The sequence below is a fragment of the Peromyscus leucopus genome, chromosome 16_21 (genome assembly GCF_004664715.2).
Source record: "Peromyscus leucopus breed LL Stock chromosome 16_21, UCI_PerLeu_2.1, whole genome shotgun sequence".
Taxonomy (NCBI): Eukaryota; Metazoa; Chordata; class Mammalia; order Rodentia; family Cricetidae; genus Peromyscus; species Peromyscus leucopus.
The window spans coordinates 8,949,943-8,973,171 of NC_051084.1; the positions used below are offsets into that span (position 1 = coordinate 8,949,943).

At 50.9% G+C, this 23,229-nt stretch overlaps 2 protein-coding genes across 4 annotated transcripts; both read right to left on the reverse strand.

The window, feature by feature from the left end:
* Positions 1 to 3,047: 3,047 nt before the first annotated feature.
* On the reverse strand, positions 3,048 to 6,414 carry LOC114686361 (HLA class II histocompatibility antigen, DO alpha chain). 2 transcript variants are annotated; one of them, XM_037199934.1, is made up of 6 exons: positions 6,257 to 6,348; positions 5,777 to 6,020; positions 4,538 to 4,786; positions 4,041 to 4,322; positions 3,840 to 3,950; positions 3,048 to 3,311 (listed from the first exon to the last, which is right to left on the reverse strand). In XM_037199934.1, exons 3-6 carry the CDS (start codon positions 4,776 to 4,778, stop codon positions 3,283 to 3,285), a joined length of 663 nt encoding a protein of 220 aa, XP_037055829.1. In that variant the 5' UTR covers positions 4,779 to 4,786; positions 5,777 to 6,020; positions 6,257 to 6,348; the 3' UTR covers positions 3,048 to 3,282. The 2 variants fall into 2 exon arrangements, with proteins under 2 accessions (XP_037055829.1, XP_028716859.1); XM_028861026.2 differs by lacking the exon at positions 5,777 to 6,020 and having other exon boundaries at positions 6,257 to 6,414.
* Positions 6,415 to 11,001: 4,587 nt separating this feature from the next.
* LOC114686347 (HLA class II histocompatibility antigen, DP alpha 1 chain) lies at positions 11,002 to 22,898 on the reverse strand. 2 transcript variants are annotated; one of them, XM_037199875.1, is made up of 4 exons: positions 15,366 to 15,646; positions 14,787 to 15,032; positions 14,201 to 14,482; positions 11,002 to 14,109 (listed from the first exon to the last, which is right to left on the reverse strand). In XM_037199875.1, the coding sequence occupies exons 2-4, from the start codon at positions 14,971 to 14,973 to the stop codon at positions 13,982 to 13,984; spliced, it is 597 nt and encodes a 198-aa protein (XP_037055770.1). In that variant the 5' UTR covers positions 14,974 to 15,032; positions 15,366 to 15,646; the 3' UTR covers positions 11,002 to 13,981. The 2 variants fall into 2 exon arrangements, with proteins under 2 accessions (XP_037055770.1, XP_037055769.1); XM_037199874.1 differs by lacking the exon at positions 15,366 to 15,646 and adding an exon at positions 22,575 to 22,898 and having other exon boundaries at positions 11,005 to 14,109.
* Between the last annotated feature and the right edge of the window lie 331 nt (positions 22,899 to 23,229).

Genomic DNA, 23,229 nt, shown 5'->3' on the forward strand with positions numbered 1-23,229 from the left:
TAAAGTTTACATAGTTCCACAACAGAAAGAGAACACACAAAACCTAAAGCTAAAGAATTGGGATATGTGCTGATGTACCTCTGATCCCAATGGAGGCTGACAGGTCACTGTGAGTTCAAGGCCAGCCTGGTCTACACAGCCAGTTCCAGAACAGCCAGGCTATGTAATGGGACCCTGTTTCAAAAAAAAAGAGAAAATCCATCAAGATGTAGTAATCCATCCCATGTGGTGTGGACAGGAGATCATTTCCAACTTCTGTAGTCTGCTTCCCATTAACAAAGTGCTATCATCCTTTCAAAGATTTATTTAGTTCATAGTTCTGGAACATCAAGGACACGATGCCAGGGTCTGGTGAGGACCCGAAGACGGGGAAGAAGGGAGTGTATGGGAGGAGAGAGCACATTGCCGGAGAGGAGTCGGGATCAGGCTGCCCACTACAACTCACTGGCCAGAGTGCCTTCAATCCCTCCCTGGGGCAATATCCCCAGTGACCTAAGAACCTCCCCTTGACCTCAGGCCTTAAAGGCCCCTCTACCTCACCACCACCAACCCTGAGGACCAAGTTCCACACCATGGGGTAGGGTGGGGGGGCAAACCACATCGGAGTCACAGCAGAGTCTGTTAGGACGGTTGGAAGTTATTGTCTCTAAGGATGAAGCCACAGTAAGAAAGGGAGCGTGGAGGGTTTGTCACAAATCCTGTAGACCTTTGAGCTGTGCCCAGAGGGGCTCTGAGGAAGCCATCGCAGAAATCTCAGTGAAATTGGGGCAGGGGGCAGGGGAGTGGCAGGGTTGGCTGGAGGACAGGACAGAAAGGGAGGTTGGTGCTGTCATTATGTGGGAGAGGTGATGTTTGTTACCTGGAGGAAAACACCCTGTGATGGGGGAGCTGGAACTACAGGAAGAGGCGGAGCCCAAAGGGAGTCAGTGAGTGAATATGGAGGCCAATGGTAAAGACGAACTGTGCCATCTTCCAAGAGCGAGGCTATCCAATCTTGCTGCAACCCAACCCTAGCCTCAGCCCAATGGGTACTTTGGGCTGTGCGATCTTATCCCTGCTCTAAGTAGATTGGACCGGGATGGATGCCCACCCCAGGTTTGGCTAGTTGTTCATTTTCCAAGTATTTGAAAGGGAGTTAGTCCTGTGGGTGGTAATGACAGGCGAGGGCTGTGGCTACCATGCGGGCTGAGCATGGGACCGTGGCTACCATGCGGGCTGAGCACAGAGCTGTGGCTACCATGCGGGCTGAGCACAGGGGACCGTGACTACCATGTGGGCTGAGCACAGAGCTGTGGCTACCATGTGGGCTGAGCACAGAGCTGTGGCTACCATGCGGACTGAGCACAGAGCTGTGGCTACCATGCGGGCTGAGCACAGAGCTGTGGCTACCATGCGGGCTGAGCACAGAGCTGTGGCTACCATGTGGGCTGAGCACAGAGCTGTGGCTACCATGCGGGCCATGTGGCCCAGCAAGAAGATAGGTTGAGTTCTGCCGGCTTGTCGGGTCCCAGCTCTGTTCCCAGGAGACAGGACCAAACCAGGCCTGGGTTTGGTGTGCGGCCCCTGTGCCTTTATGGTAAACAGCTTCTCCTTGGGTGTAGAAGATCTTGCTGTTGCTGGCAAACAAAAACTTTGACTTAAGACAACTTTGCCCACTTCCTCGGTACTTCTGGTAGACCTGCTCTCTCCTGGGATGCCTACAAAGTCTTTCTTCATCAACCCTTTCCTTCCCAGGACCAAACTCACAGTTTAAGCCGGAGTTTTGGTTCTATTTATATCTTGATCAATGTGGATGCTTTAGCAAACCACAAACCCAGTTTCTCCAGAAGGATTGGTCCAACTCAGACCCCAGGGTGCCCTGCCAATGGCCCCTAGTAGCACCTGTGTCAGCCTAAGATCAGGACAGTGACATTAGAGTCATCTGGAGTGTGTTAAGAAGTCGCTACCTTCCTAACCTGAGACCCTAATCCAGAAGATCCCGAGAGATTCCTAAGGCATTTCCTTGGAAACCCCAAATCTGTGTCACTCATTTGGTGATTGACATGAGTGATCTGTATGTTCTTTGTGTGTTTCAGGTTTGCTCATGGTTAAAAATCTTCTGTATCACATGGTTAGAGAGAGCTATTTGTTTTTTTTGTTTGTTTTTTTTTTTGGTTTTTTTTTTTTGAGACAGGATTTCTCTGTGTTAACAGTCTGGCTGTTCTGGAGCTCACACTGTAGACCAGGCTGGCCTAGAACTCACAGAGATCTGCCTGGCTCTGCCTCCCGAGTGCTGGGATTAAAGGCATGTGCCACCACTGCCTGGCTTGGTCTTTTTTTTTTTTTTAAGATTTAATTATTATTTCAATTTGAAATATTTCAATATTTTCAATTAGTAAAGTTTTGCCTGCATTAGTAAAGTATGTCTGTGCACCCCATGTGTGCCTGATGCCTGGGGTGGTGGTGGCAGAAGAGGACTCAGGATCCTCTGGAACTGGAGTTACAGATGGTTGTGAGCCACCATCTGGGAAGTGCTGGTAGGTGCTGGGCATTGAACCCAGGTCTTCTGCAAGAGCAGCCAGCGTTCTAACCATGGAGCAATCTCTCCAGCCTGGGACCTCCTGCCTCCAAGTATCTTGCAGACCTACTCTGCTGCCCTCCTGCCTAATATGACGACACCACTAAAGGCCGCAGCCATCCTAAGCCTTGGGCAGCTGTTTGTTATTCACAAGATGCCATTGAACATCCAGAAGGGAGGTGGTGTTCCTGTAGGCGCGGAATCCCTGTGAGCCCAGTGCCTTACAAAGCTGTCACTGTTGGCGGGAGTTGCCATAGTCGGATACTCTGTATCCCTTTCCTTGAGGTCTGCACCAGGGAGATGAATTTCCTGAAGCCCCGGAGAAATGGAGAAACGGCCGGCTGACAAGGTGTGGGCCAAACAAGGCACAGACCGGCCGGCAATCACCACCGTGGCCATGCTGGGTGGTCACCACCCGGAACTCCTCCTGGTGCTCAGTATCCCTCAGCTGTAACTTTTGCCCCAGACCCCAAACAAAGGACAAAGGGCAAACACCATAAGAGAATTTAGTGCGGCTGCCAGAGGTTTGGATGAATCAGAGCTGTGGGTACACTGGGTAGGAGGGTCACAGACTGTGCCCCCCAAGTTCTACCCGGAGTTAGGGGGCCAGAAAATGAGGGACCTGTAGAACAGAGGTCGATGCCACTGGAGGTCAGCAATGTAGTAGGCTAGAGCTGAGCATGCAGAAGCTTCCAGAAGCTTGCGGGGAATCCACAGGGCATCTCTCAAGGGGTTCTCTTATAGGAGTGGTTACCTAAAGTAGCAAAACCCAGATGGCCAAGGCCGTTCACATTCACTTGCCCACTTTGTCCAAACCCTGCTTTCCTTTTTCCTATCCCCTGCCCTCCTGTTCCCTCCCTCCCCTCCTCTTCTCTCCCCTCCCCTCCTCTTCTCTCCCCTCCCCTCCTCTTCTCTCCCCTCCCCTCCTCTTCTCTCCCCTCCCCTCCTCTTCTCTCCCCTCCCCTCCTCTTCTCTCCCCTCCCCTCCTCTTCTCTCCCCTCCCCTCCTCTTCTCTCCCCTCCCCTCCTCTTCTCTCCCCTCCCCTCCTCTTCTCTCCCCTCCCCTCCTCTTCTCTCCCCTCCCCTCCTCTTCTCTCCCCTCCCCACCTCTTCTCTCCCCTCCCCACCTCTTCTCTCCCCTCCCCTCCTCTTCCCCCCTTCCCTCCCCTCACCACTGCTTGTCACAGCCTCTGATCTCCCCTCCCCGACACACACATGCCCTTCTCCCTTCACCCCCAGACTCCCGCGGCTTCTGCGCCTGTGGACACTGGGCATGCGCGTACCTGTGATGATGAGAACCGTGCCCAGAAGGAAGCCCACAAAGCCGACGGCCAGGCCCAGGCCACAGACCAGCGTCTCTGTGGTGTCTGGTGGTGGGGTAAGCACCTGGGGCTCTGGGAGAGGAAGCAAGGGTCAGAGGGCACAGGAAGGGACCTGGAGTAGAGGAGACATGGACGGGAACGGGCTAGCACGGGGCTCCATACCCCAGTGCTGCAGGAGCGGTGCGTCCAGGCCCCAGTGCTCTACCCTGCAGTCATACACGTCCTCGGCTGAGGGCACGAAGGTCAGGTAGTGGAACTTCCGGAACCTGTGGTTAGGCTGGGAGTAGAAGCTGGTCTGGGTCACTCCCTTGGTGACGGGCTGGTTGTTGCGCAGCCAGGTGATGCTGATCACAGGGGGAAAGATATCTTCCACCACGCAGATGAGGACATTGGGCTTTCCCAGCTCCACGCGAGACTTGGGGAGGACGGTCACCCTGGGAGGCACTAGGAGGAATGAGACCCTGAATCCCAAAGTCCCATCCCTTACAGCGGGGCCTCATTAGGGTCAAGATTAAGGGACACTTCCTCCCATGTGGCCACCTGCAGAGGCGCTCTGGGGTGGTACCGACTGGGGCAGGAGGACACTGGAGAGGGATGGGGGGGTTCCTGTCCAGTCCCCTCCCCTGCCTAGTTAGGGGGGCAGAGGGAGGGCCAGGTACCACTGATGGCTCTGGTTCGGTTGGAGCGTTCCACCAAGACGTCCAGATGAGCTCCGATCATGGCAATGCTGGTCAGCCCACTCTGAAAGTCCGAGTATAGGAAGTCCCCAAACTCAGGCAGACGCCACACGACCTCCTTGCTCTTCAGGTCCACAGAGAAAATTTGTTCCCCATCGAATTCGTGTGTGAACTGTCCAGAAGCATCGTAAGACTGGTAGAAGGCCGGCCCATAGGAGCCCATGTGGTCAGCTGTGTTGGGTGAGGGCAGGATGGGAGGGAAGAGAAGCGTGTGTCAGCCAGGTGTGTGACCTGCTGAGTCTCAGCCTGGCCTCGTCCTGGGCTGTGTGGGGACAGTCCTGTTATGCCATGGCAGACCCTTGAAGAGTTGCCGAGAGACAGAAGACAGAAGAGAGAAGACCGAGGGGGCGTGGCCAGTACACACATGGGTGCAGCTAGCAAAGCAGGCTGGGAAAGAGGGTGCCCACCCTTGTCTCAGGTTTCCGTTCCTCCATCATCTACTGTAACTGTAGCCACAGCCATGAGGTCAGGTCTTGTGTGTCAGATGGTAAAGTTGGCGTTAGAAGGAAATGGTTAAGGGGAAGTACTGAAGGGGAGCAGCTGGCAAAGAGAGGCAGTGTAGGAGTGGGTAAGGGACAGGGACAGACGGGGGCATGAACGCTCCACCATGTGTGTACTGGCCACGCCCCCTCCATCTCTCGGCCACGCCCCCTCCATCTCTCCGCAACCCTTCAAGGGTCTGCTATGGTACAACAGGACTGTCCTCACACACAGCCCAGAGACTAGGGTGAGGGAAAGGACAGCTTTCCACAAGCCAGGCATGGTGACATAGTCCTGCAACCACAGCACTCAGAGGTGGAGGCAGGAGGATCATAAGTTCAAGACCAGCCTGGGCCACATAGTTCAATGAAATTCTGTCTTGTAAACACATGGAGGTGGAGAAGGAGAGAAAAGAGCCCAAGGCACTGTAGGATACACTGGACATTAAGTCAGGAGTTCAAGCAGTGGTGGCGCATGCCTTTAATCCCAGCACTTGGGAGGCAGAGGCAGGTTGATCTCCGAGTTCGAGGCCAGTCTGGTCTGCAGAGTGAGCCCCAGGACAGCCAGGGCTACACAGAGAAATCCTGACTCTAAAAAATAAATTAGTAAATAAATAAATCAGGAGTTCAAAGTTCACGTCCCAGTTTCCATCTCAGAGAGTGGCAATTGAATGGATCTCACCCCATGGCAGAGTACTCAGTGTCCTGGATATCTGGGGCTACATCTCAGTCCCTTCAGAGCTCTGCAGTTATGAGCTGAAACTGTCGTGTGTCCAGCATGGTGTCCAATGGAGGAAATCAGTCTTTGGTGTGCGGGTCAGGAGCTCACGTACAGACACAGTGGAGAATGCTTCAGTGAAGCCGGACAAGAATTGAACAGCGCAAGCCAGGAAGCGGTGGAGGAGCCAGGGTGCCGTGCGGTGAGGCTGGTGAGGGCATGGGTCTCAGAAAAGAGGAAGGGATGAGGAGGACTCTGAATGTAAAAGGAGCCCAGAGGAGACCCTGGCAGCCCGTAGCTGGTTCCCGAGTGGATGTGACAGAGTGGCGGGGATTTGTCTGCAGGGGGAAGGAGTTGCCCAGGTACCAGAGACAGAGAGAGACACTCTCCCCCTGTGCTGTCTCCCCACGCCTCCTCCCACCCCCAGGTGTCCCCACCACTTACCCTTGATGGCCCATACTCCCTGGGGACTCAGGAAGGTTATCAGGGTGCGGAGAACGAGGACCAGCTCCACACGGAGTACCATTGCTCTGGGGAGGGGCTGCTGCTCTAACAACGTCTATTTGGGGAGTGAGCGAGCAAGATGGAGGTAAAGAGAAACAGAGTCTAGGTTAGGGGAAGACCCTTGCTGTAAGCAACCAATCAGAGCAGTTCTCTGAGTTAACGGGTCTGTTGCTAGGTGAAGAAGCCAAGAGTCTGGGTGAGAAGGTGGAGGATGAAGGCCGAGGGTCACCTGTCACTTCATCCTTTAAGAAGGGGCTCCAGGAAGGAGCAGGGAGGTCTCAGAGCACCCAACAGCTGTGCTGGGACAAAGCCTCCATCTGGTCCATGATAGGAGGAACCTGATTTTTCCTGTAGGTCCCTCGGGACAAATTTGGGGTAAAAATATGAAATAAAATGCACTAAGAAAGTTAGGCAAATCAATGGATAAAATAAACCGTAGAATAAAAGCCCTTTACATCTGTAAATTGTTCTCAAAAACATTATTTTATTTTATCCAGTAAGAAAGAATGTGAAATGGCTGGAGATGCTTCACCTGAAGAAAAGCTACAGGCAATTCCTACAACTGATATGAGGCGGGCACAGGGCGCTGGCAGTCTCCATTTGTCCCTTCTGGTCCCCAGGCACCCTCTTTCATGCTGGTCAGTGTAGCAGGCCTTTTTGGATCACCAGCCCCCAAATCAAGACAAAGAGGCTTACTATAATTATGAATGCTTGGCCTTCACTTAGGCCTGTTTCTAGCTAGTTTTTTTTTTTTTTTTTAAGATTTATTTTATTTATTATAGAAACAGTGTTCTTTCTGCAAGTTTGCCTGTACACCAGAAGAGGGCGCCAGATCTCATTACAGATGGTTGTGAGCCACCATGTGGTTGCTGGGAATTGAACTCAGGACCTCTGGAAGGGCAGTCAGTGCTCTTAACCTCTGAGCCATCTCTCCAGCCCTCTAGCTAGTTTTTTAAACTTTAATTTTAACCCGTTTCTGTTCATCTATGTGCGGCCCCAACGCCCGTTTACCTCGTCTATGTATTGTCTATGCTGCTTTCCTGCTTCCTTCCTGTCTGTCTGGCCCCTGTCTGTCTGTCTGGCTCCTGGCTGTCTGTCTGACCCCTGGCTGGCGGGCTGACCCCTGCCTGTCTGTCTGTCTGGCCCCTGGCTGTCTGTCTGTCTGGCCCCTGGCTGTCTGTCTGTCTGTCTGGCCCCTGGCTGTCTGTCTGGCCCCTGGCTGGCTGGCTGACCCCTGCCTGTCTGTCTGTCTGGCCCCTGGCTGTCTGTCTGTCTGGCCCCTGTCTGTCTGTCTGTCTGGCCCCTGTCTGTCTGTCTGACCCCTGGCTGGCGGGCTGACTCACCTTTTCTCTCTGCCAGCCAGCCCTGCCTATTCTTCCTCTGCCTATCTATTGGCCGTTCAGCTTTTTATTAGAGCAGTCAGGTGCCTTAGGCGCGCAAGGTGAGACAGCAACACATCTTCATACAGTTAAACAAATGTTCTATTCCACAACAGGCTTTTGCCTCTTGGTGGGCTCTCCCAATGGCTGGCACTAGAAGGACTCAATACAGAAAATAGAGAGATGTTGGGCATGGTGGCGCACGCCTTTAATCCCAGCACTCTGGAGACAGAGGCAGGTGGATCTCTTATGTGTTCGAAGCCAGCCTAGTCTACATAGGGTGTTCCAGGACAGCCAGGGCTGCCCAGAGAGACCTTGTCTCAAAAAATAAAAATGGATAACTGTCTATTTATCCATAAGAACTCTCACCAAACTTCTGAAGGTCATTTGCCAAAGATGCTGAAGTAAACGATTTTCAAGCTTGGCTACATCTGAGAAATCTCCCGGGTCTTTGATACCAAAGAGTCGCCCGTGGGGTTTGTAACAAATACAAATTTCTGGGGCTGGGGAGGTGGCTCTGTGGATAGAGAGCTTGCCTGAGTGTGGGTTCCTAGGACACAGGAAAAGCCAGATGTGGTGGAGCACATCTGTAACCCCCAGCCCTGGGAAGGCAGAGACCGGCAGATCCATGAAACGTGTTGGCCAGCTAGTCTAGCCAAATAGGTGAGCTCCAGGTTCAGTGAGAGACCCCATTCAAAAAATAAGGTGGAGTGTCTTAGTTAGGGTTTTTTGCTGTGATGAAATGCCATGACCAAAAAGCAAGTTGAGGAGGAAAAGGTTTATTAGGCTCACACTTCAGCATTGCTGTTCATCACTGAAGGAAGTCGGGACAGGAACTCAAACAGGGCAGGATCCTGGAGGCAGGAGCTGATGCAGAGGCCATGGAGGGTGCTGCTTACTGGCTTGCTTCCCCTCAGTTGCTCAGCCTGCTTTCTTACAGAACCCAGGACCAGCAGCCCAGGGATGGCACCACCCACCATGGGCTGGGCCTCCCCCATTGATCACTAATCAAGAAAATGCCTTACAGCTGGATCTCATGGAGGCATTTAATCAACTGAGGCTCCTTCCTCTCTGATGACTTCAGTGTGTCCTGCCCTGCCAGAAGACCAGAGTTCGGATACCAGCACCCACATGAGACAGCTCACAATAGCCCGTAACTATGGCTCCGGGGGACCCGATGCCTCTAGTCTTGGTGGGCACCTGTGCTCTCAGGCACACTCAGACACACACATATGCATAATTGAAAATTAAACAAATCGGAAGCTGGAGAGATGGCTCAGTGGTTAGGAACACCTACTGCTCATGCAGAGGATCTGGGTCAGGTTCTCAACACCCACAAGGCGGCTCTCAACCATCTGTAATTCCAGTTCCCAGGGATCTGATACCCCTTCTGGCTGCTATGGGCACTGTATACATGTGGTGCACATGCACCCAGGCAAACACGCATACATATCAAAATAAAAACACATCTTTAAAAAATTCATATCAATTCAAGTTATTGGTTACTTAACAAATGCAGGTTCCTGGATTTCATCCAGAACTGAGTGGGATCAGCCCAGGGTGGTTCTTGAGCAGCCTGTGTGGCCGTACCTTCTGGTAAAACACTTTAGTGCCCTTTCCTCAGGACATGAGGGGTTCCTGCCCTGAGGGAGCTGCCCACAGGTTCTGGCTGTGAATCTCAGCCCTCAGAGGGCTGAGTGCCCTAACTGATGGGACCCTAACCCGCGTCCTTTGTTTCTATCCCCAGTGTCCACACTGTTCCCAGTGTCCACAACAAGGCCTGGTGCACAGAGTTCTCTCAGTAGATGTCTGCCAAATGAGGGAACCTCCTCTCAGCCTTGGCCCAGCCTGCATAGATCCTCCCCGCATAGGTCCTCCCTGCATAGGTCCTCCCCGCATAGATCCTCCCCGCATAGGTCCTCCCCGCATAGATCCTCCCCGCATAGATCCTCCCCGCATAGATCCTCCCCGCATAGGTCCTCCCTGCATAGATCCTCCCTGCATAGATCCTCCCCGCATAGGTCCTCCCTGCATAGGTCCTCCCTGCATAGATCCTCCCTGCATAGGTCCTCCCTGCATAGGTCCTCCCTGCATAGGTCCTCCCCGCATAGATCCTCCCCGCATAGGTCCTCCCTGCATAGATCCTCCCTGCATAGATCCTCCCCGCATAGGTCCTCCCTGCATAGATCCTCCCTGCATAGATCCTCCCCGCATAGGTCCTCCCTGCATAGATCCTCCCTGCATAGATCCTCCCCGCATAGATCCTCCCCGCATAGGTCCTCCCCGCAAAGGTCCTCCCTGCATAGATCCTCCCTGCACAGGTCCTCCTCGCATAGGTCCTCCTCGCATAGGTCCTCCCCGCATAGGTCCTCCCCGCATAGGTCCTCCCCCTCTTAGTCTCTCCTCCAGGGAGGCTGCAGCCCTGGGATGGCAGGACAAGAGATGGTAAAGTCTCAGGGAGAGCATGGTAACCACGGTGGCTTCTCTGTTTAGTAATGGCTGAGTGAAGCTGAGTGGTTTTGAGATGGGAATCTCCCGGCGACACATCAAGAGAGGCCACCCAAGTGCAGCTGTGGGTTTTTGTTTGTTTGTTTGTTTTCTTTTTCTTTTCTTTCTTTCTTTTTTTTTTTAAATCACATTACATTTATTTGTTTGTTTGGGAGGGGGAGTGTGTATACCAGGGTTCAGCTATGGTCAGAAGACAACTTGTACTTCTACCATGTGAGTCCAGAGGATCGCATGGTTGTCGGGCTTAGCAGCAAGCAGCTCCTGAGCCATTCCGTAGGCCCATACAGCAGTTCTAAAAGTTAAAAAAAAAAAGTAAACATTCTAGCCAGGCATGGTGTTTAACCCCAACACTGGGAAGGCAGAAGCAGGCAGATTTCTGAGTCTGAGGCCAGTCTTAACAACTTAGAGAGTTCAAGGCCAGCGAGGGATACATAGTAACAACCTATGTGTGTGTGTGGGGGGGAGTGTAAACATTGTAACAGACTTACTGATTTGGAACTTCTATGCTGAGGAAAGAGAGTAGGAAAATATTAAAAGTCTTTGTTTTCAGTAATTAAACCATTATTGTTTTTCGAGACAGGGTTTCTCTGTGTAGCTTTGGTGCCTTTCCTGGAACTTGCTTTGTAGACAGACCAGGCTGGCCTTGAACTCACAGAGATCCGCCTGCCTCTGCCTCCCAAGTGCTGGGATTAAAGGCATGCGCCACCACCGCCCAGCCGTGGATTTTTCTTATTTCCATTTCTATTTGTAAATAAAAATGGTCGAATTTGAAAATATCCATGAGATGCCATCTTAATTTTAACTCATATATTAGAAGAAGTGAAAGTTTACCAAAAGATGTTTTATTACAAGCAGACTAGAGGAAGAGCCCAATCTCTTCCCTTAGGGAGTCAGACCGCTGCAGCCCTCAAACTGCATCCAAATGAATCTCCTTCATCCAAGTGTATTGCTGTCCCCTCTCCAGGGCCAACCCGAATGCTCAAACCCTCCCCGAAAGTGAGGTCAAAACCCTTGGTAACTGCTGCCATGGTGTCACTTGAAGCCACATCGTCAAGAGAGACTTGTCATAAGTGACCTGGTCCACCCAGCAAGACTGAGTCTCCCAGCTCAGAAACGGGAAAAGTTGTTCTTAGGAATTCTCTGGACGGAGGCAGCGAAGTGTTCATGTAGGAACCTGGAGCTGGGGAGCCCGGGGAGGGACGTCCTGGCCGGAGCTGGGGAGCCCGGGGAGGGGCGTCCTGGCCGGTGAGAAATACAGCAGCACCTGCTGCTGCCTTTGTTTCGCTGGCAGCCATACCAAGGGCTGAGGACTTTAAGGTCAGCAAGTCATTGGGAGGGGCAGAGCCCTCTGTGAGTTCAAAGCCATCCAGGGGACATAGGGAGCTCCAGGACAGCCAGGGCTACATATTAGCTGTATGTAGCAGTTGAGGCAGAGACAAGTTCAGGGCATCTTCCCGAGGCCATGTTCTTTTCAGAAAGATCATCACCTGCAGGGAGGCACACAGTCGCCATCGACCTCAGGCTCAGGGTGGAGTCTGGGACCCGACCTGCCCCCCCTTCTCTTTGAACCCCTGGCCCTGTTTCTCAGCCCTGTGTCCCACGAGGCTCCACTGTGGCCTTGCTCATGCTTTGAACGATTCACTTTCTACCATGGCGACAGCTATAAAATTGTCATGCTGTGCTCTAATGATGGTGCCACAGGACATCTTAGCATCCCACAGTCTGTAGCCAGCTCCCAGCCTTGGACAAGCGAGGTACTAAACAAGTAAGTGTTGGAGTAAACATTTCCAGCGAATCGACAGATATTTATGGGGGAATTTCTAAATACCAAGGTATGTGCTAACCTCTACAGATAAAAATCATTAAGAAGGGGCTTCTAGCTGGGCTTGGAGGTGCATGGCTTTGATTCTAGTGTTCGAGATGCAGAGGCAGGCTTCTCGTCATAAAGCTATAAGCTAGGAGAGGTCCCAGCCTCCTCCCTTCACACTCCATGGAAAATTATAAAAGTCCAAAGAAAACCTGAGTCTGAGGGACTACATAGAGACTCAGAAAGTATCCAGAGGGCTCGATGCCCATAGGAAGTTCTGTGCAGGGTGTGTGTGTGTGTGTGTGTGTGTGTGTGTGTGTGTGTGTGTGTATGTGTGTGTGTGTGTATTTTTGTTTTTGTCACCCCCCCCACACATGTTGTCCTGTGAGAAACCTGTCTTTCCCAGCGCCTCTGTGGCAGAGTCAGCAGCACATAAAATATCTCGGCTTGCAGGGAACCATCAAGAGAGAAATGAAGCCCTGCCGGGCGATGCCGCAGCAAGATGGCAGAGGAAACCCCAGGCCTCAGCTTCCCACAGAAGCACTCATCCCAAAAAATGGGCAAAGGATGCAAGCCAGAAACGACCAGAAAAGAACAATGGAGCCCAAAGAGGCCACAAACGAAGATGGTCACAACTAGAAGTGACTGAAAGAACCTGAACAGCAGCAGCGTGTTCCTTTCCACACGTGAAAGCGTAAGAGCAAGGAGACATGATGGAGACACAGCTGTGGACGCTGCAGGAGACTGGACAGGGCCGGGGTGGACGTGGCTGGGGATGCTGCAGGAGACTGGACAGGATTGGGGTGGACGTGGCTGGGGATGCTGCAGGAGACTGGGAACTGAGCTCAATACTGCTGTGGTGGTGGATGGGCAGCACACAGTCAAGGGAAGGGGCTGCGTGCCCAGCTCCCCGCACCTGCTTCCTGGGGTCCATGCATCCCAGAGATGCACGTCCATGTGAGAATTGTGAAAGGTAATGGGGCACAGCCCGGGTATCGCAGAGGATGTAGAGACGGACAGCCAGAGCAGAACCACACTGAACAATTGAAAGCAACGGACTAGAGGTTCAAATCAGACGTGGAGTGGGAACCTTCTGAGCTCACCAAAGCCGAGGGACAGTGAATACTTACACACATTGCACACAGTAACCGTATGTAATGGAAACTCACTAAATGCATGAGTGCATTTACATGTGGTGTCGGGGAAGAGGTTAGTCCCGGGAGTAAGGGGACAGAGTAGCAAACAGAGGAGTCAGAAGAGGGTGCCCTGACAGAGGAGTGGCCCTGAGGTTACAGTAACAATAACAATAACAAGGTTACAGTGGATAACAGTAACAGTGAAGGTGAGTGAGAGGCGCCATCATCATGGAGAGATCACCATCCAGTGGGAGAATTTAAAAACATAAGTATGTGAAATATAAGGGTTTTGATAAATACAAGGCCATAAGGGAATTTTTATGTGAGCTTTGCCATCAGTGGGTTCAAGGAGAGATGAGAAGCTGTGTATCAGCCCCGATCCCAGCATCCCGTAAATGTGCGCATGCACAGGACAGATTGGATCCAAGACTAGACTGTGGTTGAACTCGGTCTCTTTCTTCCTAAGAGGGAGCAGAGGACAGTGGTGAAGCTGTTTGGGATCCAGGCAGTCTGTGTGGCCTTGGTGAAGGTGCTTAATGCTTGTGCACATCAACGCTGTAAGCATCTCTCCAGCGTCAAACCCCAGTGACGTTAGTACCACGTAGAGGACAGATAACATTGGGCTGTAAATCAGATGCTCAGGGTAGTGTCCCAGCCTTGGGTTCTCCGGGTTGTCTCACATAGCTCTGCCCGCTAACCCCGGAGAGATCTGTGTCCACTTCATCCGTGTTCCCTCCTGTCTGCACAGCCGGTGTGGACTCCCTCTTCTGTCCTCTGACTGCACCCTAGCATCCCCACCTCCACAGTTATTCCCAGGGGTCCCTGGGTCCGGGGGTCATGGCTGGAGTAGAGCCCTTACGATGAGCACGCTGCCAATGGTGATGCCCACCAGCCCCACCACCAGGCCCAGGGCGCAGACCGCAGTCTCCATCGTCTCCGTCACCTGGACCGACTCCTGCACTTCTGAGGGAAACGAGGAGATGCAGTTAGGACAGTGGGATGCTGGGCACGAGGTCCCGGGAGCAGAGGCTTGGGGGCAGGGGGCACTGCTTACCCCAGTGGCTAAGCCTCGGCTCGCCCAGGCCCCAGTGCTCCACCTTGCAGTCGTACACGTCCTCGGCGGTGGGAACAAAGGTCAGGTAGTGGAACTTGTGGAATCTGAGTTCTGTGCTGGGCAGAAAGACCGTCTCAGAAGTCCCTTCAGTGACCAGCTGCCCGTTACGAAGCCATGTGACGTTGAGCACTGGGGGGAAGAACCTGTCGATGTGGCAGATGAGGACGTTGGGCTGGCCCAGCTCCACTGGGTTCTTGGGGAACACAGTCACCTCAGGAGGCTCTGAGAAGAGACAGAACCTGATGAGTTCTGGGTAGGTCACCGAGCTCCCACCCAGCACCAAGTCACCTCTGGGGTCCAGAGCGAGAGCTGGAAGACGCCTTCCACTGAGCCACCTCCCTCAGCTCAACCTCTCATGAGTGGGAAGAGAAGCCAGGCTGCCAGCCCCCCACTTACAGCAAGGAGCCCAGGACGGTCCAAGAAGGGTCCCCCAGCAGAGGGCGTCAGCGACTCCCATTCTGAGTGTGGGCCAGGGCTTCCCACCCCTCCCACTGGATGGCAGAGGAAGAGACTAGAGAACCCGCACCACTGGGGACCTGGGTGACGTTGTGTCTCTGGATCAAGGCTCTGAGATTGTTCTTCAGGCTGACGATGTAGGGCAGAGCCTCCTGGGCGTCAAAGGCGTAGACCGTGCTGAACTCCTGCAGGCCCCAGACCGTCTCCTCCCTGTCAAGATCCACATAGAACTGCTCATCGCCGTCAAACTCGTACATGCAGTCGCCCGACGGCTTCTGCGTCTGTGCAAAGATGTCATAAATGGCTACGTGGTCCGCTGTATAAACAAGAGAGAGAAAAGTGAGACAAATGTAAGAACTATTGTGTAAGTGGTGAGGCAGGGGAATGGCTGGATTTATTAATGAAGTCAGAAGAGGCCAACAGGGGAAATGGGGGGAGAAGGAGCAAGAGCAAACAGTTACGAGGGAGAGGGGGAAGATGAGAGACTGCCCCTGCTCACTCCCAGGTGGAACCCCGTGACTCTGCAGGGGTCCTGAACCTCTCCGGAGAACTCGCTGAGCGCCAGGCATCTGCTAGTAGCCTCATGTGGATGTCACAACACCCCACCCCACCCCCAGAAGCAAGCAAGGAAACTGAGATGATAAGTGACCTGTTGCATCCTGTCACACAGCGATGCACAGCTAGAAGGGAGACCATCTTCTCCCCAGAGCCCTCGGTTCCAGAGCTGCAGATGTGAGATTAGGTTTACGCTGACGGAGGTGGAGGGGCAGGTGTGCTGGTTCCTTACTACAGAAGAGGTGGAAAATAGAAAGTTGAGGGGAAAGCTCGCTGCGCTGTAGGGCTCTTTACGGTCTCCGTGTTTCTGTTTTAGTTCACATCTGCAGTGTGTGCTAATATCATGACTTTATGTTGTTTGGGTTTTTTTTTTTTTTTTTTTTTTTTTTTTTTTTTTTTTTTTTACCTTGGGTGTATTAAATCTAACAGGATGGATTTTGACAATGGTTTCAAACTATTTTTTAATATATATTTTTTTTAATTTTTTACTTTTGTTTTAAGGATTATAGAAGTTCTGCCTGGACTGAGTCTACCAGGTTGATCTCAGTCCTCGGGGAGGCTTTGCCCTGGAGGAGGTGGGAATGGGGGTGGGCTGGGGGAAGGGGAGGAGGGCAGGAGGGGGGAGAACAAGGGAATCCGTGGCTGATATGTAGAACTGAATGGTATTGTAAAATAAAATAAAAGGGAAAAAAAAAAGAATTTTAGAAGTTGAATTTGAAATCCTTGTGGTTTGATTTTTTGTTTCTTAGTCTTCATTAGTTGCTAATAAATAGCATACAAGCACAAAACAAGCTGCCATCATTAGCAATAGCATGATGAACACATGAGTGTCTGGACTTGGAATGGTGGGAAAGAGAGTGCAGAGGACTGGGTTCCCCGCCTCTTCCCTGTGGATCCCGCAGCAGGTCTATTCATGGAGTGAGAATGCTCTCTTAGAAGGATTTCAGGTTCCTCATGAGCCAGAGGAATCTTCTTCATAAAACATGGTGAAAAAGGAGATAAAAATCATCAAAGTATCATTTAAAAGTAGCTTATGCCTTGGCGTGGTGGTGCACACATTTAATCCCAGCACTCAGGACGCAGAGCCAGGTGGATATCTCTGAGTTCAAGGCCAGCCTGGTCTACAGAGTGAGTTCCTGGATAGCCAGGGCTACACAGAGAAACCCTGTCTCGATAAACAAACAAACAAACCAACAAATTAATAAGGGCTGGAGCAATGGCTCAGCAGTTAAGAACACTGGCTGCTCTTCCAGAGGACCCAGGATCAGTTCCCAGCACCCACAAGGCAGCTCACAGCTGTCTGTAAGTCCTGTTCCAGGGGATCTGACACCCTCACACAGACATACATGTGGACAAAACACCAATGTATATAAAATACAAATAAACAAATTATTTTTAAAAACTGGCTTACACTTTTTAAACATTTTCACAGATTCTGAGGTCCAAAGAGCTGTCAGATATGACACAACTTATTTGCCTCAAAAGTTGCTTTCATACTCGCCTGGTGTCACAGGCCTGTAATCCCAGCTACAGCTGAGGCAGGAGGATTTCAAAGTCAAGGCCAGTCTGGACAATTTAGTACCAGACTGTCTCAAAATAAAAAGTACAAAAAGCTGGAGGGGCCTCAGATGACTCAGGGGTGGGCTCCTTGATCAGGATGCATGGGGCTCAGTCCTCAGTACTTCTCACACTAAGACATCATTGTCATCCAGAAAAAGTATGCTAAAAACCTACTTACTATAAGCCAAGGCATGGTAGCTCAGGCTTGCAAGTCCAGCATTTGGGAGGCTGAGGCAGGAGGATATCCCACAAGTTCAAAGCCATCCTGAGCCAGAGTGAGAGCCTATATCCACACACACATACAGACACACACACACACACACACACACACACACACACACACAGAGAGAGAGAGAGAGAGAGAGAGAGAGAGAGAGAGAGAGAGAGAGAGAGTCCAAACAGAAATGTGGCCTGGTTCCTGTCCCCAACACTTACACCGACTGCAGAGGACAGACAGAGGACAGACAGAGGATGGACAGTGCAGAATTGCAGCAGGCACCGAATGCTGCCCGGGAAGGCGCAGTTCCCCGTGAGTGGACTGCTTGGACTGAAGCTGTGGGCAAGGGGAAATGCCATTTCTCACTTTGGGAAGAAAACGGTCAAGGCATTTGGAGAACCACAGAGGCTTCTGCAGTGAACTTCAGATGTGGAGCAGGAGACAGGCCAGTGAGGTCAAGACAGACTTCTCCACCTCAGGAGTTTAATGTCAGCCCGAAAGTGAGGAAACTTCTGAAAGATTTGACAGGGGAGCGACATCTGACTGGTGATTTAGGAAGGTCTTGGTGGCTACAGTGTGCAGCCTGAAATGTAGATGGCTAAGGAGGCAAGAAGAGAGGAAGTGAGCAGTGAAGAAGAAGAAGAAGAAGAAGAAGAAGAAGAAGAAGAAGAAGAAGAAAATCCATTTGATCGATGCCAAAGATACTGATGCTACAAGAAGTGAGGGAGAGAGACAGAAAAGTGCTAAGTAACTTTCTTATTCTAAGTTGGTCAAATTAATCTTTCTGTCTACTATCTATCTATCTATCTATCTATCTATCTATCTATCTATCGTCTATCTATTTACCATCTGTCTACCTTGCTCTCTCACTCTCCCTTTATTTTTGTCACTTTTAAAAAATGTTTCGGGGCTGGAGAGATGGCTCAGTGGTTAAGAGCACCGACTGCTCTTCCATAGGTCCTGAGTTCAATTCCCAGCAACCACATGGTGGCTCACAACCATCTGTAATGAGATCTGGTGCCCTCTTCTGGCCTGCAGGGACACATGCAGGCAGAATACTGTATACATAATAAATTAATAAATCTTTAAAAAAAATGTTTCACGGGGTTGGGGATTTAGCTCAGTGGTAGAGCGCTTGTCTAGCAAGTGCAAGGCCCTGGGTTCGGTCCTCAGCTCTGACAAAAAAAAAAGTTTTACTTGCCAGGCAGCGGTGGTGCATGCCATTAATCCCAGCACTCAGGAGGCAGAGTCAGGCAGATCTCTATGAGTTTGAGGCAGCCTGGCTTACAAAGCAAGTTCCAGGCCAGTCTGTTACACAGAGAAACCCTGTCAAAACAACAACAACAAAAAAAAAAACTGCATATTTACGGTGTATAACCCATTATGTGGAGACACTGTAGAGTAGCTCAATCGCACTGATTACCAAATTGCTGCCTCTAATGTGCACTCTTGTGGTGAAGTTGCTTAAAATCCACTCATTGAGCAGTTGGTCTTGGACCCTATCTAACTCACTGTGTCCTGTGACCAGCATCTCCCTGGCACACAGCAGTCCCCCGATTCCATTATAAGGGACCCAACCTGAGTGACACTTGGGGTATGGATGTCATCTTAGTGGAAATGACACATAGATAGTCATACATTAGGGTTGATCTGAGGGGGGCGAGTTTGGACGGGAAACCTGAAGGGTTTTGTGCTGGTTTTGTTTTTGTTTGTTTGTCTGGTTTTTGTCAACTTGACACAAGCCAGGGTCATCTGGGAAGAAGAAGGGAATGAAACTGAGAAAATGCCTCCATCTGATTGGCCTGTAAGCAAGTTGGTGGGGCGTTTTCTTGGGTAATGATTGATGTGGAAGGGCACAGTTCTCTGTGGGTGGAGCCATTCCTGGGCAGGTGGTCTTGGGTTGTATAAAAAAACCAGGCTGAGTAAGCCTTGAGGAGCAAGGCAGTAAGCGCCCTCCTCCATGGCCTCTGCCTCAGCTCCTACCTCCAGGTTCCTGCCCAGGGATGGATCCACTGACCTCCCTCAGTGATGGATTGGAATCTATAAGGAGAAACAAACCCCTTCTTTCCCATGTTGCTTTCGGTCATGGTGTTTATCACGGCAACAGAAACAGGAGAGACCCCAGAGAGAGTGTGTAAAGTAAGAACTGGAAAGATCTGAGGCCACAACCTTACCGACGAGATAATTAAGCAGATAATTCAAAGGAAGAGGAAGATGCAGGGAAATGAGGGAGGGGATTAGTATGTTAACAGAGGTTTAAGGTCCAACAACAGACAAACTTGGATTGAATTCAAGTAGTCTGGACTTGGTGGCACAGGCCTGAAATTCCTGCACACTCAGGAGCCTGAGGCAGGAGGATTGAGAGTTCAAGGCCAGCCTGAGCCATATGTCACATGCTCCAAACCAAAGCACCCACTGGGTTGAGTCTTACATAGAGGTTACAGGCATCCGGCGTGGGAGCTTACAAGAGAGCTCACAGAGAGCGCCCCGGGTGAGAGGGGGGGTTGGGCACAGGCAAGGACAATTTTTATTTCGTAGTTCTTTTTTTTCTTTTCCAGAGCTGAGGACTGAACCCAGGGCCTTGCGTTTGCTAGGCAAGCGCTCTACCACTGAGCTAAATCCCCAACCCCCGTAGTTCATGTTTTTAAAGCGAAGAATCTATCTGCATGTTGAGAGAAGCCAGCGAGAAGGGAACCCCACAAAGGCAGTGATGAGGGTTGGGCCTGTAGCTCAGCAGGAGGGTGCGGGTCCAGCATCCGTGGAGACCCACGCTGCACGCCTGGTGCTCACACACACACACACACACACACACACACACACACACACACACACTATCGTGATGAGTTAATTTTCATATTTACATGGAAATGTGTTTGTTAAGGTATTTATTACAATGCAAGACTTAAAATAACCCAAGTGACCATCGTGGGGACCTGGGTCCCACGGTTCTCCCCAGTCTCATCCCCTTTTGCTTCTATCTACCCCTGAATTCCTGTCTTAAACTAAACTCTGTGGAGCTGTGCTGGTTAGTCTAATCATCAACTTGACATAACCCAGAACCACCGGGGAAGAGAATCTCAGTGGAGAATTACCTAGATTCCAGTATGTGGGAGGCAGAGGCAGGTGGATCTCTATGAGTTTAAGGCTAGTCTGGCTTTCATTGAGAGTTTCAGGTCAGCCTGAGCTACAGAGGGAGACCCTCTTTCCAAAAAAAAAAGAAAGAAAGAAAAAAGAAAGAAAGAAAAGAGTTACCCAGAGTAGCAGAGGCAAGGCTCTGTGTGGCGGGTCAGGGTCCTAAGGGATCATTACTGAAGATGGAGTCTCAGTTGCACTGGACCCTAGGATGTTGGAGATGTTACAAGGGCTATGTGACCTCTCCTGTGAGAGCTCCAGGTATAGAGTGGAGCTGGCCTAAGAGACAAGTTGAGTGGGCTGTGGCTGGCGGAGATGGAGAACTGGGACTACTCAAGGCCTTTGGGGCCCAGGAGACCATGAATAAGTCCAAGATTCCAGATACAAAGCTATTGGATTTGGAATCATGCTGCTGGATTTTGGTTTTGCTTTGGGGTGATTGTTTTTATGCCCCAGTTCTTCCTTTTGGGAATAAGAATGGTTAGTGCATAACTTTATTTTTATTATATACATATACATTTCACTTACAAAATATGTTATATATATATAAACATACTTGGTTTTTCAAGATGGTTTCTCCATGTAGCCCTGACTATCTTGGAACTTGCTCCATAGACCAGGCTGGCCTCGAATTCATAGAGATCCGCCTGCCTCTGCCTCCCAAGTGCTGGGATTAAAGGCATGCACCACCACCACCTAGCCCTTATTTTATATTTTATAGAACCTACAAGTTAAGAGAGTTTTTTGTTTGTTTGTTTGGTTGGTTGGTTTTTCGAGACAGGGTTTCTCTGTGTAGCTTTGGAGCCTTTCCTGGAACTCACTTGGTAGCCCAAGCTGGCCTCGAACTCACAGAGATCTGCCTGGTTCTGCCTCCCGAGTGCTGGGATTAAAGGTGTGCACCACCACTGCCAGGCCGTTAAGAGAGTTTAAACTTTTGAAGCTTTGAAAAATTTAAAGATGTTGGGCCTTATTTTATATTAACATGAGACTTTTAGGACATGGGTGGAAGGTTTATGTATTCAAGGGAGGTGTCTGTGTGTCAAGTTGGTTGCACTGGTTAATCTCACCCAACAATTTGACACAACCTAGGATCACGCAGGACGAGAGTCTTGACGAGGGTTGTCTAGATCAGGTTGGCCTCTGGGCATGTCTATGGGGGATTGGCTTGACTGATAACTGATGTAGGAAGACCCAGCCCACTGTGAGTGGCACCATTCCCCAGGCAAGGGTGCTGAACAGTTTAAGGAGAAAGTGGCCAGGCATGATAACACACACCTTTAATCCCAGCACTCGGGAGGCAGAGGCAGGGGGATCTCTGTAAGTCCAAGGCCAGCAAAGGACTCTCTGGTCTTCAAAGAGAGATCTAGGCCAGCAAGGACTACACACAATAAGACCTTATCTCAAACAAAACAAAACAACAAACAAACAAACACCACTCATCCAAAAAGAGAGAGAAAAGAAAACTAGCTGAGAACATCAAGCAAGGGTGTGTTTACATTCTTTGGATTTTGTCTGTTGGTTCTGAGACAGGTTCTTACCAAAAAACCCTGGCTGTCTTCCACTCTGTAGACCAGGCTGGCCTTGAACCCACAGAGAGCCACTGCCTCTGCCTCCCAGGGTCTTATTCTTTGTTTTTGACTGAGGGTGTGACGTGACTAGCTCATTGCATTCCTACCTTGACTTATTTGAAATGAAGGACTATAACTTGTAACTCTATACCCAGTGCTCTGCTGGGTTCCACACTCCTCATCCACACAAACTGGGCCTTGAGGATCTGGGCTGTGGGGTCCTGGCCGGGTTCAGCTGTAAAGCCCTCATGCAAAGAGTCAGTCTGTCGTCAGAGTTGTGTGTGGATTTTAACCTTGACCCCTGACTGAGGGAACAACTTTGGAACACGTTTTAATCTTTTTAGCTTAGTGTTTTCATCTCTCAGAGAAAGGCTAAAATATTTTCACAGATGGTTCCTGTGAGGTGTGAATGGTGATTGTGGCTGCTGCGTCTTATAAGACTCATTTATTTTTACTTTACGTATGTGGAGTGTTTGCCTGCGTAAATATAAGTGCACACGTGTGGGCAGTGCCCACAGAGGCCAGAAGAGGACATCAGGTCCCGCGGAACTGGAGCTACAGATGGTTATGAACTGCCGTGTGGGTGCCGGGAATTGAACCCAGACCCTCTGAAAGAGCAGCCAGTGCTGTTAACCACTGAGCCACCTCCAGCCCTGCTGTGTCTGTTCTTAGGATTATTAGAGCGGCATGAAACCAAGTGAACTTCACAGAAGGGAATGAGGAGAGGAGAGGCGTGAGGGAGATGGATCGAGTCCTGCAAAATCTCCCATTCTAAGGAGGGTGAATAGCTGTCTGTCCCCACCTGTGCCCCACCCATCCTCCTGACCTTTGATGGCCCCAGATCCTGGGAGACTCAGCAGGAAAGCCAGGAAGGAGGCTCTCAGGACCTCGGCTTTAGTCTGGAACATTCTCTCCTCAGAGCTCAGATTGGGGATCTACAGCTGAAGACTGTGATCACAGGACAGTGATGAACCGAGGCAGAATGTGGACAGGTGAAACCCTGAAACGGGGCTTCCTATCCTGACTACACAGATTTAAAAAAAAAGGGCTGGGTCAGCCAATCAGAGAAGTCGGAGAGCTGACCTAGCTGTTGCTGGGTAGAAGGGGCTAAAGAGGAGGGAGGCTTTCAGAAGCTGACAGGGCCATGAAGCTTCAGTCACAGTCGCTGCCAGGGGTAGAGACCTGAGAAGATAAGGCACACGCCCTCCTGGTGCCGGATGTTTGTACTGGGTTCTACTATTGGACAGAATAGTCTTCCCAGGTTCCCCACATCACTGCCACCCTCGACATCAGATTATCTCTGATGTTTTGTCCACTGTTTTTAATATCTTTCATTTTATCTTACGTGTCTGAGTGTCTGGCCGGTGTGTGTGTCTGGGCACCACACGCATGCCTGGTGCCCACAGAGGCCAGAAGAGGGTGCTGGATCCACTGGAACCGGAGTTACCGACGGTTGTGAGTTGACGTGGGGGTGCTGGGAA

Excerpts from the sequence above, each read along its gene's own strand:
- LOC114686361 (XM_028861026.2), bottom strand. The coding sequence starts at position 6,338 with ATGGTACTCCGTGTGGAGCTGGTCCTCGTTCTCCGCACCCTGATAACC. Across the intron at positions 4,323-4,537 it reads CCGAACCAGAGCCATCAGTG|TGCCTCCCAGGGTGACCGTC; the intron begins GTACCTGGCCCT and ends CATTCCTCCTAG. Across the intron at positions 3,312-3,839 it reads CACGGTTCTCATCATCACAG|GTAACCACTCCTATAAGAGA; the intron begins GTACGCGCATGC and ends TTGCTACTTTAG.
- LOC114686347 (XM_037199874.1), bottom strand. The coding sequence starts at position 22,656 with ATGTTCCAGACTAAAGCCGAGGTCCTGAGAGCCTCCTTCCTGGCTTTC. Across the intron at positions 15,033-22,574 it reads AGGATCTGGGGCCATCAAAG|CGGACCACGTAGCCATTTAT; the intron begins GTCAGGAGGATG and ends TTGTTTATACAG. Across the intron at positions 14,483-14,786 it reads CGTCACCCAGGTCCCCAGTG|AGCCTCCTGAGGTGACTGTG; the intron begins GTGCGGGTTCTC and ends GTCTCTTCTCAG.